The sequence below is a fragment of the Ambystoma mexicanum genome, chromosome 4q, assembly GCF_040938575.1.
Source record: "Ambystoma mexicanum isolate Mex_15411 chromosome 4q, UKY_AmexF1_1, whole genome shotgun sequence".
Classification (NCBI taxonomy): domain Eukaryota; kingdom Metazoa; phylum Chordata; class Amphibia; order Caudata; family Ambystomatidae; genus Ambystoma; species Ambystoma mexicanum.
In genome coordinates this window covers 766270933-766290274 of record NC_090928.1, presented here as the reverse complement: position 1 = coordinate 766290274, position 19342 = coordinate 766270933, and the positions used below count along the sequence as shown (strand labels likewise).

The 19342-nt window shown below is 49.5% G+C and overlaps 1 protein-coding gene across 1 annotated transcript; it reads left to right on the top strand.

Moving 5' to 3' along the window:
- The first annotated feature begins 4894 nt into the window (after positions 1-4894).
- FLRT3 (fibronectin leucine rich transmembrane protein 3) lies at positions 4895-18328 on the top strand. The gene is made up of 3 exons (XM_069608341.1): positions 4895-5094; positions 13581-14209; positions 15155-18328. The coding sequence occupies exon 3, from the start codon at positions 15221-15223 to the stop codon at positions 17168-17170; it is 1950 nt and encodes a 649-aa protein (XP_069464442.1). The 5' UTR covers positions 4895-5094; positions 13581-14209; positions 15155-15220; the 3' UTR covers positions 17171-18328.
- Positions 18329-19342: the final 1014 nt, after the last annotated feature.

Genomic DNA, 19342 nt, shown 5'->3' with positions numbered 1-19342 from the left:
TAACAACTTCACACAAAAATGTAAACACACGGAAGCAGACCTTGTCGAAGCTCGGGGTGAAGGTGAACGCGCTGCCAGGCAGGTAGACTGGCCTAAGGCAGGGCTCTGCCCTCCATTCCCTCAGTCCGAAGATCACGTCCCTGCTGCAGCCGAATCGCGCAACTAGAGCTTCTGCGGACATTGACACGAATTACACCCATGTGTCATATTCCCGATGGACTTTTCTGGTAAACGGGCCTATGGGCACTACATGTAATCATTACAGGCGAGACGAACGATGACAACGGATTTCACCACAAAAACCGCGGTGACATTCACAATGCGGTTTAATTGATTATTTTAAATTTGAGACTTTATAGTCGTTACCCCAAGCTCAATTATGAATACAATGCAGCAACGCGCCTGAGCCCCATCTATCTGTGTGTTGTAATATTGCTGGCCATTCCTGCACGAGCCTGAGCCCCATCCATCTGTGTGCTGTAATATTGCTGGCCATTCCGGCCATTCCTGCACGCGCCTGAGCCCCATCCATCTGTGCGTTGTAATAATGCTGGCCATTCCCGCACGCGCCTGAGCCCCATCTATCTGTGCGTTGCAATAATGCTGGCCATTCCCGCACGCGCCTGAGCCCCTCCTGCACGCGCCTGAGCCCCATCTGTGTGTTGTAATAATGCAATAATGCTGGCCATTCCTGCAATGCTGTAGATTTCGGTTTGGAGCAAACGAGAGCATTCCACCCCTCGCGAGCACTTCATGCCAGAAAGATTCCCTCGGGATTAACAGCGCCCCCAGAATAAGGGGCCTGCGATCTTGGACAGCCCTAGCTGAACTACAATTCTAGCCAAGTACATTTGCCCGCTTTCCTTGCATCTTCGGTGAACACTCTCTATGGGCATTCTTGGCTTTCGCCTCTGCTCACTTTCCCCCGGCTCAGGGATCCGAAGTCTGTACATTGGGTCCCACCTCTGGCATCCAGCATGGTACTATCCTCGTGGTGGATGGGGTAGTACTAGAGTGAACACACATCCACCCCATCCAGCGCAACCCATATACATGTGTAAAGGTCTAGAGAAATCTCTCTTCTGCAATTCATTGCTGCCTGCGCCTTACTAGCAGAGAGAGAGAGGCAATGCACACACTGCCAGTGGCCTAGCCCCGTTCAGACACTCCCTTCCTATGAATGGCTCTTCTGGCGAGCGGTAATTCCAGACCTGGGATGTGCTGCATTCCTCTTGGATCTGGCAGTCCGCCATCTTTCATTGGAATAGATGTCTCTTTCCTTTCCTTAGCATGACAGAATCTTGGACCGGCCAATAGTCGTTTGGATAGAGGAGGCCCCGAAGTCTGCTAACAAGGGCTCTACGTCCCACACCAGTGCCCACCACAGAAAAGAAAATTATTTCAGTCGTAAACTGGCCCGGTATTGCCATGCAACGTGCCCATTAGGTCTCTCTCGGAGCACGACTTTCATAATGGATTCAGATTTGACATTCAAAATAGAATTTCTTCATGAAAATGTGACATAGAAAAAGTAAGGTTAACAGTGGTAGAAATTCCCTGCCTAAATCTAAAACTTGTGAATGTGGCCTGAGCAGGGGGCAGCGCACAAAGGCGGAGAATACACATGAAACCCATCTTGGAGAAAAACATGGCCACATTTATTTACATTAAGCGCGACCCGTGAACAGCACAACATGGAACCAATAGGAACAAATCAACACTGCATCACTAACATTCTATGGGAGGCGGTCCATTCCAGTCCATGAGCGGTGAGGGACCGCCCTGGCCACCTGGTGTTGCCTTATTTGGGGGCGGAACCAGGAGGCCCCAGTACCTATACCGGCTGCCTCCTGATCCCGCCCCTGTGGCCCCGACCGGCCAGAAATCTCCAGTGAAGAGCAGCCAACCTATACCACCGGGTGTTCTCGGAAACAGGAAGCCCCAGTACCTATACCAGCTGCCTCCTGATCCCGCCCCTGTGGCCCCGACCGGCCAGAAATCTCCAGTGAGGAGCAGCCAACCCATACCACTGGGTGTTCCCCGGGATCGCTATTACTACTGGGGGTCCCGTCCCAGAACCTGTGTTTCAGCCATTATTTCATGTCTTCTGTTTATTCAATGGCGGAAATGCCTCTTTGGGTGGCCCATTCTTCCTAGAGGCCTCCCCACTTCTTTTTCCCCAAAAGCTCTTTCACTTTCCCCCAGTTGAGGTTCCTGGCCAGTATTACCCACAGCTTTTTGCAATTGGGACAATACTTTGTCCAGCCCTCGCCCCTGTACCATTGTGAATAGAGCCCCAAAGTCTGCTGTATCCATATTCCATACCAGACTTTGCTAAATCCTTTTGCAGATGAAAAGGCCACAATTTCTCCTAGCACCTGAACTGAGCATCCCCCGTTTTATACTAAACAGTTCAGATAAATCGAGGAAAGAAAACAAAGAAACTATTAATCCCAACATTAATTATTTTAGCGGGTGGTCGGTGCCCCACCTGGCGGAAACTAGCACCGCCTACGTCCCCCATCATCCTCTTCGGTCTGCACCGCCTGCAGAAACATGCCAAAAGCAGGCCAAAACCCACCGGTCACCTGAGCTCAATAATGGAACCCCTCACCTGTGTCGATCCCCCCCAGCCCGGGACCTGGGACAGGTAGCAGCGCCTCAGCTCCAGACCCAGGGGACATAATCGGGAAGATCCAGAACACAGAGGAGGAGCTACGCTTTGGCGGGAGGTGTGACAGCTGTGAGCGGGGCTGGCAGCGATGAATCCCACGTCACCAAATGCACAAAGAGGTGCCCTGTGGGGCTGCGGATGTGGCAGGCGGGAACCGGCTGTGGGTTCACTGAGGAGGAGGAAGCCAATATTTTTGCCCTCATTGGCCACCCTTAAATGTCAGTTTTCGGGCTGCTGGCTCCCCTCCCTGCCAAGCCCACGAAAAGCTGCGTCTGCTGCCACGGCCACATCCGGCTTAGCGCTGCGCACCATCACTGTGCACCACAAGGGGAGGGGGCAGCCCATGACTGGAAGGGGGTGGGCCCACCACGGCCAACAGCCAAATCATTCACCCATGCCCCTCATGACAGCCCAACTTGGTAGCCCCTCCAGTCAGAGCAGTCTGCCTATGAACGATGACCATCACCGTCCCAAAGCAAGTTCACAATACCCGGGCCCACCTATATACTGTCCATGCGCTCAATAAGGCCCTGTTTCTCCACTCGCGTCACTTTCTGCAACACCACTGCATGATGCCACCTCCAAAACCACAAAACAGGTGATATTGCTTGCATCCAACACTTCAACTTCTGAAGGAAACCTTGGCCGAGACCTTCCCCACAGTAGCTATCAAGGAGATTGTGCTGTAATGTGAGGGGTGTCGCCCCTCTCCTCGATTGTAAATGGGACTGGCATACAGTCAATCCCATTCCAGGATTTAGGAACTTTTGGCTTTTTATATCAATCGGTGAACAGAGGGTAGGAAATCTGCCGACCGAAACGGAGACTCCCCTTTGTTAAACTCCCTCACTCAATAAACTGGACACTGGCAGGACGTCACTCAGTGGCATCCTTTCAGCTGTGTACGAAAGAGCAGCCCCCTCAAAAGCTGACTTGCAAGGCCCCCTCTCAACGCTCCCACTCGTGTCTATGCAACGTCATGAGCAGAGACAACCTGAAGCAGATGATGGGGGTTAGGAAACCAATGAACAGTGCGTGCAATAAACCAATCCATTACAAACCAGGAAAGGAATATTTCGCATTCTTATTCTGTGAGCCACCCATCATTTCTAAACCTCCTGCTGATGTGCCCAGATTAATTCTTAGTTGCAAAACAGGCACTTTGGGAAGCCGGTTCCTCACCCTGTGTCTGCAAGCGATCGATATACTTCCGCAGTGATTCACAACGCATTAGTCCGGACCCTGAGGTTTTGTTAAATCCAACTTTTTACGATAAACAGTACGCAATCGGAATGATAAATCATGAAACCCTGAACCAGTCCGTTATCTCAAAGAGGACTACATGGCCAGTGAGGGCAGGCCGGCACGGTTTTCTGCATTTACCCTTGTAAGCGCATTACCTCCCTCCACACTTGCACAACTGTACTTTCATTCCCGTGGGGGACTTTTCCCACGGCCTGCTGCACAAAATATGTTCCCAACATTTCTGGGACTCGCGATATTAAAGTTATTTAGCCCTTTAGATATTTCTACGCTCTTCATCCAGTGGACAAAAGTCAGTTCTATCAGAAGAAAGCCAAGTTTCGGCCTTGATGAGCTAATCTTTGCTTCACTTGGAGACCAGAGGCTCGCAAAGTCTTCACTGTAAAAAAGGTAGTTTCTGATTTTGCTCTGATGATGAGTTTATAGGATTCGTTTTTTTAGGAATTTAATTTCTCTGTTTTTTAAATTACACCGCTTGTTTTTTTACTTTGTTTTTTGTAGTTTAGGTTTAAGTTTGTAACCAAATGCTAAATAAGTTTAAACAAAAAAAAATAATATTAAAGATGTTTCTCTGTTGACTATTCGATGCCTCCGAAGGGTATAATTTGAACAAAGGTGCCAGGTGCCACGATAGCTTGTAACAAACATTCCAACACGGTTTGGATATTGAAATTACCTCCGCTGCCGCTCTCTGCCTTACATCCTACTTGCCAAAAGCAGTAAAGCTTTTTGGAACGCTGCCCAACCGAGTCATGCTTCGGAATTCGGATCGTTCAACCATGCCCAGTGCCATCTTCCTGGAAATCAGGGGCGCCCGCGGAATCCGCCAGCTCCAGCGCCCTCCAGTGGCCGCCGTGCAGATCGCGCCTCGCCCAGAGATGGCGAGCCGGCCCGGCCCACCCGTGACATCAGCCGTCGCCCACCAGTGCGAGGTGAGGCTGCAGCGCCAGCCTTTGAAGTGGGCTGTGCGCGGAGCTGGGATGCTGCTCGCCCCCTCTTCTCTCTGCTCAGTGCTGGGCCGGACACTCCAGGCGCTCACACGGGAGCTGCGCGCTGCTTTTTATCGTTCTTCCTTGGATCTTGCTCCTGGCTACCTAAAGTGGATTATTACCCCATCTTCTTGATAGATACTTCTTCTGTGCCCTGTCCCGCGGCCGGTAAGTTTCTTCATTTTTACATTATTTCATGCGTTATTTATTTTGAGTTGAGATGACTTGGTGGGAAAGAAGAAGGGAGTCGCGTAATCTTAATAAGCCTCTCCAGGGAAATCTAGCTATTCCGCGGGCTCGTCCTTTCCAGAGCCCCGCGGACTGTCGTAATGTTACATTATTGAGGGCACATGCCCCGTTTTTAGAAATCCTGCTTGGGCGGCGAATGGTGGGAACGGAGACCCCGTGCCCTGCATGCCGTCGCGGGGCTGGACGTGTTCTAAACTTGGGCAGCGCTGCCTGTGGAGTGGGTGGGTAGGTAGGTTGCTGTAATAGTTGTTTTTACAGCTGTGACTGGTAATCAATAAGTCCTCGGAACACGGGCTTGCAGCCAGAGCACGGACAGCCCAGCCCGTGCCCGCTCTCCGGATCCCCCCACCCCATAGAGGCGGCTGGCTGCGCCAGAGAGGCGCACAGCTACCCCTAGACCCCCATCCCGGCACTGCCAGATCGGAAAATCACAGCAGCGCCGCCTGCCGCCGCGAGAGCTGGGGAGGTGGCGCACGGTGTGGTGGTGTTAGACCACCACAGCTAGTCACATACAGCAGTCGAACACTTCCTACTCGAAAAAAAGATTGCAGACCAGATGAAGGTTTGTGTTCACCATTTTGTGAGCATATGAACAGAAGTGGAATTATCAGGCATTTACATAGATGCTTAATTGAAAGAAAAAGGGAACCCGGTTGTATTTTGTGGTCACTTTTTTCCTATGGGGAAATTGTGCCCAAAGGCGTCAGGTTACATTGAACACTCTGCCCCTAACCCTGTTGACGGACTCTCTAACAAGCCAGGCGTCCGGGTGGGCGACCCCTTATATGGCATGGCGGTAAACACCGATCCACTTGAAATTTGCGGGGTAGCCCACTTTTGGGAGGGTGGTCACGCTGGCGTGAAATAGGCATGGCATGGCAGTGCCGGTGACCCAGCATTACCCGGCAGAGACATCAGGCCTCCATGGTCCTGGGGAACGTATGGGCAGGATGGCGACGGGGGCGGGTAAGGGGCATGGCGCTCGCTCCCACCAGTCCTCGGGTACTCTACCTTCATGGCACACACCGCGCGTGTTTATTTTCTAATCGCCCTCTTTTCCCGTGTTCACTACATCCCCTCGGAAACACTCGCCCTGTGCCCTGCTCTGCCCCGGCGGTTGCTGCTAATGGCCCCCGGCGTCCATGCCCGCAGTCCGCCCTCATGGCAGGCAGTGCTTGGATGCTGGGACCGTCGTCTAGAATAGCAGGTTCGCCGCCCCGGCTCGCATTACCCAAAGCCTGTTACGCCAAGCACGAGGGCGAAGCCAATCTGCCAGCAGAGGCAGGCAACTATCCCGTAACTGGACTGCCAGCGCCATGTCGCCCTTGCGCTCACAATTCCCGGGGGCTAAAACACATACAGCGCAAAGGGTGTACACAAGAGTTATCTGTGCCAAAAGTTCCGTATTCCGTGCCAGTCCACACGGGGGTTTGCTGAACAGTAACACCATGCCGTCGCCATAAAAAAAAAACTGCAAACGGCCCGACCCTTTAAAACATGTACCCAAATAATATTTGACGTGCGTAATTTCTGCGCGGGATCCGAGTATGTGCTGTGGCCGAGCACCCCCCCCCCCGTGTAATCACGCTGCTGTCGGGCCCTCTTAGCGGGCGATTCATTATCTGTGCGCGGCAGAGCCCAATCAGACAGAACGTGCAATTCCTCCCTGCATAGATTGCCTTGGGGCGCACATCACAACTGCACATGCCCACCCCCTAGGACGGGCACCGCCGTTATTAGTGTAAGGGGGTTTCATGAAATGTGGCTCCGCGTGAAATGGACAGGCGATGCAGGTGGATCGCAATGTACCTATCTAGTACCCGGAAAGCAGAACACAGAAGTGCGTCTTCCTTTCATCTGTTCGGGTTGTAGACTAGTCGCAAACTATACGCTAATGACGTGACTGAACAGTCCCACACTGTTCAGCCTTGCGGTACTTTTGCCATATTGCTATTTAGAACGTAGCATGCCCGTGTTTTCTTTGTGTGCTTAATTTACAAAGGCAGCTCTAATTCGGCCAGAGCATTCGGCCTTAATTGCTCTGCCGGGCATGAATAGCACGGAGACGGCAGGCAACTTGGCTGGTGCGCCTGACACAGGCCTGCAGACGGGTAACTTATGGTTCCCCCCTCGTGGCCTCCACTGATCTCCTCCACGGGAGGCTTGGTGGTAGGTCATTAAAGCAGGGAAGGCTGAGCAGCCAGCGTCTGAATGGTGGCGCTACAAAGCGGCCTGCTCCCGGAGCGCGACACCCCCGAGCGGGCCGAGTCTGCAGTAAAAACGTCCCAGCTGCCTCTTGAAAGAACCCCTTTAAAACCTAAACAGGAGGGCCTCCTATTCAGGACTCGGCGGTGGCACTCGGGGAACGACGGCCGTGTCTATATGCCAATTAAAAAAAACCCAAAGGCAGCAGTCCTGAAGCGAACATACTAACGTGCTCAAAGTCAGCTTGAAACTAGAGGCCTGAACTAGTGACTGGGCCCGACATGCAGTCCTTCTACACGCACTGCCAGCTGCATGCGTGCTCCCCAGGACTGGAATCTAGAAACGCTGTTCTGCAACGAATGTATTCACGGATCCCAAAATGTCTGCACGTCTGGCTACGGATACAAAACGTTAAGCACCAAAAATAAAGGCGCTCGAGCTCACTCCTGTAAACAGGACAGTGGAGTTCCACCCGGGTGCCACAAAACACGTCTCAACGGTTCCCCTTCAACACGCTTCAAGGCTTCCTTTATCTGGCGGTCGCAGTTACAAAACACAGAGGCCAAGTGAGGATTAAGCAGGATGCCCATAAGGGGGTGGGGGGCTGGCAGCCCGGTGACTGAAGCGAGCCCGGGCCCCGGGGTCTCGCACACAGGCAGCAGGTACCCTGCGGGTCAAGCATTAGAAGTACTCGAGCTGGGCTCTCAGACCTTGCGGGGGGAGTGGGGGGGATGGCACCCCCGGGCGCGGGGCCTCTCGGGATTAGAAGCGCCTAGGCGCGGCCTTGGCCCGGCCCTGAGGTGAAGTGTCAGGAATGCGCCGCCCGCTCTCAGGTGCTTGCTCCCTTCAGACAATGGCGGCCTGTGTCCCACCCGCACGCCCTCCCCGGCACCCTGCCCGTCACCCTGGCAACTGCGAGCTGGAAAGCCCGGGCACATGCGGCCGAGCGCAGAGAATGGGGGGCGAGGAGGGGGCACGGCCGGACCACCTGACACAGGGCCCGCGCTTCTGCGCTGAAGCAGCCGAGTGTAATGCGCGTCTGTGGCCCCGCATCCTACACAATCTCTGCCTTGGAATGAGGCCGTACCCAAATAGAGCCGTTTCTATTTGCCCAAACAGCGGTTTCAGGATAAAGGGCTAAAGTGCTGGTTTACACATAACATAGGAGCTTCTTTTGTAGTTTAAACTGAGCTAGCAAAAAGGCGCGAAACAGTGAGAAAAACTGCATTATTTGTCACTGTGGTGCATGGACAAAATAGTAAATATGTTTCCTCTCCAGCTCCTGCCCACTTCTGAGTCTCCATTGGGGTGTGCTGGACTGCAGACCCTTTCTCCTGGGCTTCTTCGCACGAGAGATGTGGTGTCCCACACAAAATGCCTTCTAACCTTCCTGTACGTTCATAAAAACTCCTGAGAAACTACTGGGATTTGGGAAACAATCAAGTCTAGCATGTTTGAAGTAGGATTTCTGTAAGAAAGAACATCAATAAGACATGTTTGTCTGGGATCTCGGCTACAATGCACTGCGATTCTCATTTTAGCCCATATTCCTTTCTTGACCAGCAATGTGTCACCCAGAGCAAACCACCGTTCTTCTCTTACCCACACAAACGAGTGGGGCTTAAAAAGTGGCACAACCATAGCACTATACTGAAGGGAGGTGTGGGCAGCCAGGAGGCACCTGCATGTACTTTACTTTGGGTGTTGTGCCATTCATGTTTCCTAGGTCACTCATAACTCATTCTGATATGCGCCCCTAAAATATATATTGGAGTACAATAACACACTGGCCCCATAAGCCGGTCAAGTGGCATAGCGAGCTCGCTTTGACGTCTGTGCAGAGCCCGCTAACGCAGGTTCGAATCCCGGCAGGGCCAAATATAAATGTGGGTAATAATAAGCAGCGCTCAGATACCTGAGGGTTCGTAGCGCTATATAAATGCCAAATTATTATTATTAACATCGTCACGATATACCATCAATGAAGAGTCCGGAGCCGTACAAATTGCAATGAATGTAATACAATGTCAGCATCCGCCTTGAAGCTTGGCCACTGCAGCAGCCTGCGCGTCTGATGAAAGGGTTCCGGGTTACTGACCTCCAAAAGGAGGGGAGGGGAGGAGGGGGGCTTTCTTTCCGTCGTGCAAGCTCAGCTGTAGTGACCCGACAAGAGGGCAGCCCAAAAAGGCCACATCTGAGCAAAGCAGCGGGGCTCCCCCTATTCTATGCAAACACGATCATTGTTTCCTCTTGCAGGCCCGTAGCATACGCAGGAAGGCAACAGCAGATCTGCAAGAATCAGGGACGGGTAACAACCTGGGTTAATGAATGTGACCAGGAGGAGGGGGTCGGATTGCTGGCGGGGACCGAGGGAATTAAAGCTGAATCTGCATTTCTGTAGCTGCAGCTATCCGTTGCAAGACAACAGGATATCGTTCTCACCATGATTCCATCCAATTCTAACCAGCTTTCCTACAATCCGGTCAGTGGCACCGTGGGCACCTCAACAGCGCACAAAGGCGGTTTCCATAACAAACCCAGGAACCGTTTCGGGCTTTGGAAGGCAACACAAATGCTATTAGCCGTGTTGTTTTAGCCTCAATGTGTGCCTTTGTGGTCTCGAGGCAGATTAAAGGGGCCAATACACATTTCTCAGGAGTGGAGAGAAGGCAAGGCTGGCAGCGAGAGAGCCCACATATAAGGAGCACAGTTACGATCGGGCCTTGCTGCCAGTTCCCCCACCAGAAGAGGTTTCCACAATGCACCAGCCATGCAGAGGGCGACTCCAACCAGGGCTGTGCACTCAGACCAGCTTGTAACATGCCTATGTTTGCTTCTGGTTTGCAGGACTGTAAGGGGACGGGACGTGCGTGCACTACCCGCCACTCACATGCACGTTAGCTCGTTCACGTTCATTTGCCTTATTCCCTCACACGGCGGGCGGGCGCACGCACCCCGCTTCCTAATCTTCGGGTTCCGCTTCATGTAGGGCTCACTTCACCTTCCATGCTGTGGTGAGTGTCCATCAAAGAAACGACCCACGAACGGCCATAGTTACTTTCTAAATGTAAGCCAAAGCAAAACTACTCGTTGCTTACTACCAACTCTAACAGGCCCCTCCCCCAGCCCCCAGCTTGTATCTTGACGATTTGAGCCTTTCCTCATTGGAAACATTACCATTTTGCAAATATAGTGCACATTAAAGTAAACAGGTACACTATGTCACGCCTTCCCAAAGCAGCCTAGTACCCCAATCGTTGCCCCAGGCCCGATCCCAAAAGTGAACCATAACAAGACACCTCCCACGACCCCCACTTCCCAGCGTGGGGGCCAGCACAGTATGTCAAGCATAGGTTTTCATTTCCTCCAGAACAGCCAGCAGTTAAAAAAATAATAATAATAATTAAAAAAAACATTTCGAAGAAAATTCTAATACTTACGGGTAGCAGTTGTACTGCTTGGATTTCACACAAAAATCACAGAACATTTATTATTTATTTAACATTCTGGGTCTTTACAACTCTTGATTTGTCAAACAGATGCTCTGCTCGCGGGATGCCATGTAATTACCAAGAGCGCTGCAAATTGCAGCTCCGGCATTCCTTTAATTTCAGGGTCAAGGATTTCCATTTCACATCAACACTGATCCCACGTGACAAGCCAACCCCCTGCACCAGACACAACATGCCTTCAGACGAAGGAGGCCTTCAAGGAAGACAAAAGCACGATTATCTCTGCAGACTCATTTAACATGGTCGAATACGACTTATTCCCGTACTGTACACATTCTAGAGGCTGCATGCATGTCAAATGCCTCCAGTCCCGAAGCATGCGCTTACTCACAGACTTACTGCAAACGTGGTCTAATTCACAGAAGGGCTTTAGTGGAAATGTGTATACGGCCTTCTTGAGGACTAGTAGGAGCCACTGCTATATAATAATAATAATAATTTAGCATTTATATAGCGGTATAACCCTCAGGTATCTGAGCGCGGCTTATTACCCACAGTGTGTGGTGCTCATTTATCGACCTCGGAATGATGAAAGGCTAAGTTTGGCCCTGCTGGGATTCAAACCTGCGTCAGCAGGCTCTGCACGGATGTCAAAGCGAGCGCTGTACTCGCTGTGCTATCGGACCAGCTATATGTACCAAAGTTGACATTTTCAAGTATTTAGAACACAATATGGGACTTTCCGTGTAGTTCCAATGCCCCTTCACTCCCCTCCGACTCATTGCAAAGCCATATGCTGCCACGTCTTAAGGGCACCGACTGCGCAGAATAGTTTCCATGCAAAGGAGCGCCAGTCCAAAGGCAGAACCCTCGCTGCGAATATGTGACATGCATGCCTAAAACTTTGCCTGGCCCACACAACAACGCCCGAAGGACCGACCTGTCAGAACAGCGTGGGACATTTCTCAGGGTCAAAGTGGGTTACTTTCTTTTCTGTGCAGCTAGTACTTGTATCCAATGGTATTGGGGAGCTGTGCTGTTACTACGCATTTTCTTCTAAAATGTGTCATGATAAATCATGAGTTGCAATTCCATGGCCGGGACATTTTGCCTCAGTTCAACCAGGAGTCCATGCATGGGTTCCTGCCACAAGGCGATCAGTGTATGCAAGGGCCCGGTAGTACTAAAAGGTGCAGCCCCCAATTAAAAAAGGCTGATTACATTTTTAATGTGGTTAATCTATTGGTGCAAGCAAATGCTTCCCGTGGCGCCCTCTAGAGATCACACAAGCACAGTGGCTTTCAGAAGGCTAACCACAAACCCACATTTTGCAGCCGCATTGTCACGGTGGCCCCGCTGTCGGTGAACCGGGCCCAGCATTATCCGATGCGCATGTCCCACACCACTGCAGTGCAATGGCAGAGCATCTGCTGCCTGCACCTAGGGCACTGCACGGCAAGGGAGGTGAGGGGCATCACACAGGACCCTGCCTTGCACTACCATCACTGCCAGGAGCATGCATCGTTTCACAGCGGCTCTCCCGCGTGCTGGAAGGTTGAATGGCCTGTGTCTCCTCTATGTTGCCATCCAGTCAAGGAATGTGCCATGTAGTCTAATGCTGTGGAGTGTCCCGCGCTCTGTCAGGCAGAGGCAGAATGGCATAAGGGGGGTGGAGGCACAAGGGAGGGAATTCCGGATGCAACCGCTTGGTACACGGGCAGGGTTCCACATGTGGACGCCGGGGAGCTAGGTGGGCCTTGTTGGTTAGGTGACACTACGATTGACGTAGGTACACTGGGAAGCACAGTGAGGGGGGCATGGACATAGACCCTAGGACTATGAAGGTTGCGTGATCTGAGGATGCCTGGATGGTTGACACGGGCTGGATGCATAGAGCGGTTTGGGTCTGGTATTGTAGACTGCCAAGGAAGACGCGCAGCTGGGAAGACTGGCACCAGGGTTTATGGGGCTTGGAGGCTCAGGCGCAGGGATGGGGAGCCATGGGGTCTTTATGACAATGCAAGACTGGACGGACATTCAAAGGTGCCGAAGGGGACATACACACATTGCAGCCAAGCCACTGGCAGAGGTTTGCAATGGAGCGCACAGGAACGTGGCAATAGAGAAAAGGAAAAGCCACGAAAAGTGTAAGCTTGCAATCCATGCACAGGCTGTTGATCCATACGTCCTCAGTACGTACATGCAAGCATGCGCCTAATAACATGCATTCGCGAATAACGAAAAGTGTAAGCTTGCAATACATGCGCAGGCTGTTGATCCATACGTCCTCAGTACGTACATGCAAGCATGCGCCTAATAACATGCACTTCCGCATAATGGCCAAGTAACCCTTCCAAACCGCGACAGCTCTAGCCCCGCTTAATACTGCTATATGTGTATACAGAGCCCGCCTTGCGCTCACTGTGTACTGCATTGTGACTGGAGGAGGAAGGCATATTGTGGATGTATATTTGTATAGGCTTGTGCAATCCGCTGAGAAAACAAACCATCTCTGCAGTCTGGTGGGAGGGATTTCTGATGCAGAAAGAGTGCAGAAATGTGACGACAGAGAGACATGTTATGAGTGTAATACAAAGTGTAATACAATTGAGCGTAATCCGCCGATTCCTGCCAAGTTAAAAAAGCACCAGGCTAAAGAAAAGCGTGCGTCTGCTGAGGGTGGTGTGACATGTCCCTGTAACACGCCAGTGCTTGCTCTTTGTTGATTAAACACTTCTGTTTTCACAGGGGCGGAAAAGCCTGGGGTGACTAAAGAGATATCCGAGGGAGAAACCCTGCTTCCTTTCTCCAGAAGAAAGCCACGGGACGCAGCCGCCACTTGCCTTGCAGCACGGGACACGTCTTCCGCTGGGATGCCGTCCTCCCGTGCAGGTGCACGAGAAGGGGGACCTGGGAACAAATGAGCTCTCCCAGCGGGCTCTTGCTATCCGGATGTAGCTCTGTGGTCGAGGCCTGTATCCCGGCAGAAAAGCAGCGCTTCTTTCTGGAGCCCCGAGTCGCCAGGCCGGCCGGCAGCCAGGCCTGCACGCCTTGAATGGTGCCCCTGAGGTGGTGCCTGGAATAACCACGGGACGGCCGTTTCTGTTTGGTGAAAGGGCAGGAGGCGGCCCGGCGTGTTCTCTGGATGCCGGGGTCCCACCGCGGCCTGGTGCGCCCGTCAGCCGTGCCCTGCTCCGGGCGGCATGTGCGAGGCGGCGGCGGCGCCCGGGACTAGGCCCAGTTGGCAAGCAGCAGCAGCAGCAGCAGCAGGGCGGTGCGGGGCAAGGCGCGACAGCTGAATGGACACTCGCCAGAGCCCCCACAGGACAGTGGCCGCCCGTGTACGCTGGAGACCCGCAAGCGCGCCGTTCAAGCAGGTAGGCCACTTACTGATCCATTCACGCCTGGGAGAGTAAAGGGCGGCCTGTAATCGCCCCCCCCCAAAGGAAGCTCAGAGGGCCAGACGTAATTGCTGTTGTGTAGTTTTCATCCCTTCAGTAATCTTAATTACATATGTATGATATTTGCATATAGACGAAAGGAAGACGTCATTATATTCTGCTCAAGGTATATACGTATGAATGGATCATGCCTGCCAGCCATTATCAGTGTTTTTCTTTATAAGGTAAATGGTTAAACATTCACTTATCAGTCGAATGGTGCATAACGTTGACTAGTAGAATATACCCCATTTACAGAGCATCTTTGTTAATACGTAAAGTTCCCGCCTTTGGCAAAAACACACACACACGTCCATTTCTGCAGTGCAGGAATAAAACGCAAAACATTGATTAACATGACTGGGCACGCACCAATAAACTGTTAAACAGAAATAGGAGTGGGCACGCATATCCTATTGTTTGTGGTGCTGTACAGCTCACTTTTAATAGAGTTGGCAGGGCTGCCACCGCAGGTCTCTGCAAGTTTTCCCGATTGTAAGGATGGAGCACAGCAAGCAAATCTGGCCAAGAAAGAATTGGGTTTGATGATCCCTTTGTGCTGCTAAAAGCGATTGGGCTGCAAACCTGACTTTGCTACAAGGGTACTAATACAGCAGATTGCTTTTAGTACCTTTGCTAAATTAAATTGCATTCTCATCTATATAGCCCTCCCCCCATATTTCCATAACTACCGATTTAAAGTAAAAGCTTTTCTTTTGCAAAGTACCAGCAGATTGCCATAGGTCTATCTAAATGCACAAACAAGCTGATGAGCCATTTTCATTTTTTCTCTTGAAATCGAATAGCTTTACTTTTCAGTCAACTCGCTTGGGTATATGCACACCGCACCTGTAACACCCTTTTTCTCTAATTATTTTACAGAACGCAAGTATCAAGGCGAAAGTGTATATCTTCCAAAAAAACTAAGGAACCTTGTCACCAGAGACCATGATTGGTGCAAACTGGAGCTTCTTTCTAACGTGGACAAGGATATGGTTAATTCTCAAAATGGCGCCTCAGTACGTCACTGCCAAAACTTGCCCTTCAGCATGCCGATGTGATGCAGGGTTTATTTATTGCAATGATCGAGATTTGACATCCATTCCCGTAGGAATTCCAGATGATGCCACCACCCTCTATCTTCAGAACAATCAGATCAACAATGCCGGCATTCCTTCCGACCTGAAGAGGCTGGAAAAGGTGGAGCGGATTTACTTATACCGGAACAGCCTAGATGAATTCCCCATCAACTTGCCAAAGCACCTCAAAGAACTGCACTTGCAGGAGAATAACATCAGGACCATCACCTACGATTCACTTTCACAAATTCCTTGGCTGGAAGAGTTGCATCTGGATGATAATTCAGTTTCTGCCGTCAGCATTGAAGATGGAGCTTTTCGGGACAACATCTTTCTCCGACTCCTTTTCCTCTCTCGAAATCACTTGAGCACTATTCCATGGGGCTTGCCAAAAACCATCGAAGAGCTGCGCCTGGACGACAACCGGATTTCCATCATTTCTGAGCCTTCCCTCCAAGATCTTACAAATCTGCGGCGTCTTGTTTTAGATGGGAATCTTTTGAATAATAATGGGCTGGGAGAAAACGTCTTCATCAATCTGATAAACTTGACTGAACTGTCTTTGGTCCGAAACTCCCTGTCGGCTCCACCAGTGAACTTGCCAGGCGCCAGCCTGAGAAAGCTCTATCTTCAAGAAAACCACATGAATAGAGTCCCAGCAAACGCATTTGCTGACCTGAGACAGCTCTACAGACTTGACATGTCAAACAACAACATTACTGTTTTGCCTCAAGGTATCTTCGATGATTTGGATAATTTAACCCAGTTGTTCCTTCGCAACAACCCTTGGTATTGTGGATGCAAAATGAAATGGGTACGTGACTGGCTGCAGTCGTTGCCTTCCAAAGTCAATGTACGTGGGCTAATGTGCCAAGCACCAGAAGGGGTAAGGGGAATGACTATCAAGGACCTCAACACAGAACTTTTTGATTGCAAAGACATGGATGTCAACAATAATATTCAAATTACAACTGCCGTGTCTAATACATTGTACCCAGCACAAGGTCAGTGGCCAGATACAGTGACCAAACAGCCAGAGATTAGAAATCCTGACCTCAATAAAATGTTCCGAACCACTGCAACCCCAATACGAAAAATCATTACAATTATTGTGAAAGCTGTAACAACAGATACAGTTCACATTTCTTGGAAAGTTGCTCTGCCAATGACTGCACTAAGACTGAGTTGGCTTAAGATGGGTCACAGTCCAGCGTTTGGTTCTATAACTGAAACAATAGTCACAGGTGACCGAACCGAGTACCTGCTTACAGCACTCGAGCCAGAATCACTGTACCGCATTTGCATGGTTCCCATGGAAACAAGTAACATCTATTTATCAGATGAAACCCCAGTGTGCATTGAGACTGAAACAGTGCCTCTCAAAATGTACAATCCTACCACAACCCTAAACCGAGAGCAAGAGAAAGAACCTTACAAAAACTCCAGTTTGCCATTGGCTGCCATCATTGGGGGAGCAGTGGCACTTGTAGCAATTGCACTGCTAGCACTGGTCTGCTGGTACGTGCACAGACATGGATCGCTGTTTTCAAGGAACTGTGCCTACAGCAAGGGCCGCCGGAGAAAAGATGACTATGCAGAAGCTGGAACGAAGAAGGACAACTCCATCCTGGAAATCAGAGAGACTTCTTTCCAGATGATACCAATCAATAGTGAACCGGTGACAAAGGAGGAGTTTGTAATACATACGATATTCCCACCAAATGGGATGAGTCTGTACAAAAACAATCACAGTGAAAGCAGTAGCAACAGAAGCTACAGAGACAGTGGCATCCCAGATTCAGACCATTCACATTCATGATACTGGGAAAAAAACTTTTTTTTAAGACAATATAAAGAGTGACTAAAGGACACTGTTTTACAGCAAAACACTGGAAAAGACTGAGAAAGCAATGTATTGTACATTTGCCATATAATTTATATTTAAGAACTTTTTATTAAAAGTTTCAAATTTCAGGGTACTGCTACGGTTAAACTAGTGGAGAGACCTGACCACGATTCTATATTTTAGTATTTTTTAGTAATTTGTACTGTATTTCCTTGCTAATATTGAAGTTATGGATCATTTAACTTTTTGTGTTCTACTGAGTAAGATGACTTGTTGACTGTGAACGTGCATTTTCTTGCTGTGTTGAACAATCAGGACTTGGCATTCATTGGAGCTCCTTGTAGTATAAGCACAGGCCATTTTTCACTTTGGTATTAAACAGTATTACAACTGGTTGACGGTAAGCAAATAGCAGTTGCAAGATTTCATATAACCAAGTGTTGGGTCCATTAAGTCAGCACATCAAAGCTACGCGCTACGAGCAAATTCTGTGGTGTAATGGGCAATAGCATGTACTATATAATTTATTTTCGTTAGATATTTCCTTTTCCCGATTCTTATAAAGTGTACACCATGACATTACTGGAAAGGAGTGGTATACACTCTTGACTTGCATTGTAGAAAACAGAGCTCTGCTGCTCCAAAACATACAGATCTGATAAGCTCACCAATTCGAAAAAATAACACTATGAAAAATTCTAGCCAAAGCTATAGTTATCTGTAAATGGAAATAAGTCTACTTTATATAAACAATATGATTAAGATAGCATATAAACTGCATACTCACATTTCATAGAGCTTCAAACAATATCTCTGTACATTTCATTATTGCCCATTACTAGCACAGTTGTTAGGGCATTGTTTAAAACGACATCCGTGTACCATGCTTCTGGCTTCCTCTTACTTGTGAGCTATTTTTAGTTAAACAAAAAAAATGGGCCACACTTTCGTTGCCATAATTTTCTCCTATCCCTCCAAATGAAAACCAAAGTGCATTGTACGCCCTTTGGCCAGTCTTGTATGTGCCTTGATCCAACGCCACTTGTATTCAGCTTTTCAAACCTGTGACAAGTTTTTCATACACACTTGAAAAATATTGTTCTTAATGCTGAATAAAAGATAAAAACTAAATCAATTTGACTTGTGATATTCCAGGTTGATTATGGCCACAGGAAACAGGAATTTTGCTTTGGAGAATCAATTGAAATGTAATTTGTGTTGTTTGCCAGAGTACGAGGTAATGTTATGAGTGTTCAAGCCCAGATGAAGATAGATTGGTTCTCAATAAACCAGTTGGCAGGCAGCTGGCATAAAAAGTGAACAGGCACCCCCGACTTCTCTCTTCGAGCCCCAGCTTTGTTGCACGCGTCAGCAATAGGCCAGGGAATGTGGCTTGGAAATGGCAGTCTGGTGTTCTTCAGAAAATTGCAGATCATTTAGTAAATATTTTGTTGGGCTGGCTGCTGTAGAAATGTTTCCCTAACAAGAAGGTAAAGTGCCATCCGTGCTCAGCACTTGTAACCGCCTCGGTCCCCTCCTATCTACTGCGCTTTGTTGCTTCCCGGCTAGGTTTCGGCCGCATACATCCCATGCATACATCTTTATGGATTGAATCGAGCACTATTCATCAGACGACTTGGCAATAACACCTTGGTACAGCAGATCGTTTGACGCTGGGTCTGATAAAGTAAGCAGAAATATGTTTTGGAAGAAAAAAAACTGCTGACGCAAGCTACTTCTAGAAGGTTTTACTAAGGTGAAACAAAACACTCCTTTAACTGTCAAACGTGCAAGTCAGACACGGGGCATCCTACTGCAGGTAACTTAGCAGCACCATTCGACGTGCCCAACACGGAAACCCGAGCCTTACGCTTGGCCATGAAAAAGATGCACGATGTGGCAAACCAACAGTGGTATTTTTTAAAGATCACTTATAAAGGGTTTATTTCTGAAATCTAAAAAAACAAATCTATGATATTAGAATGTCATTTGTTGCTACTGCTTGATATTGCAACAATAAAGCAGCCAAAAAAAGCTGATTATGATATCAGTGGACCTTGCTCTTTCTCATACCCAAAGAAAAAGTTGCAGGCTGCCATTTAAACCTTTCCCGACATGGCCCCCATGAACTAGTGCGTGTAATTT

Bases quoted from the DNA above. Each gene is read 5' to 3' on its own strand.
- FLRT3 (XM_069608341.1), top strand. From the start codon at position 15,221: ATGATTGGTGCAAACTGGAGCTTCTTTCTAACGTGGACAAGGATATGG.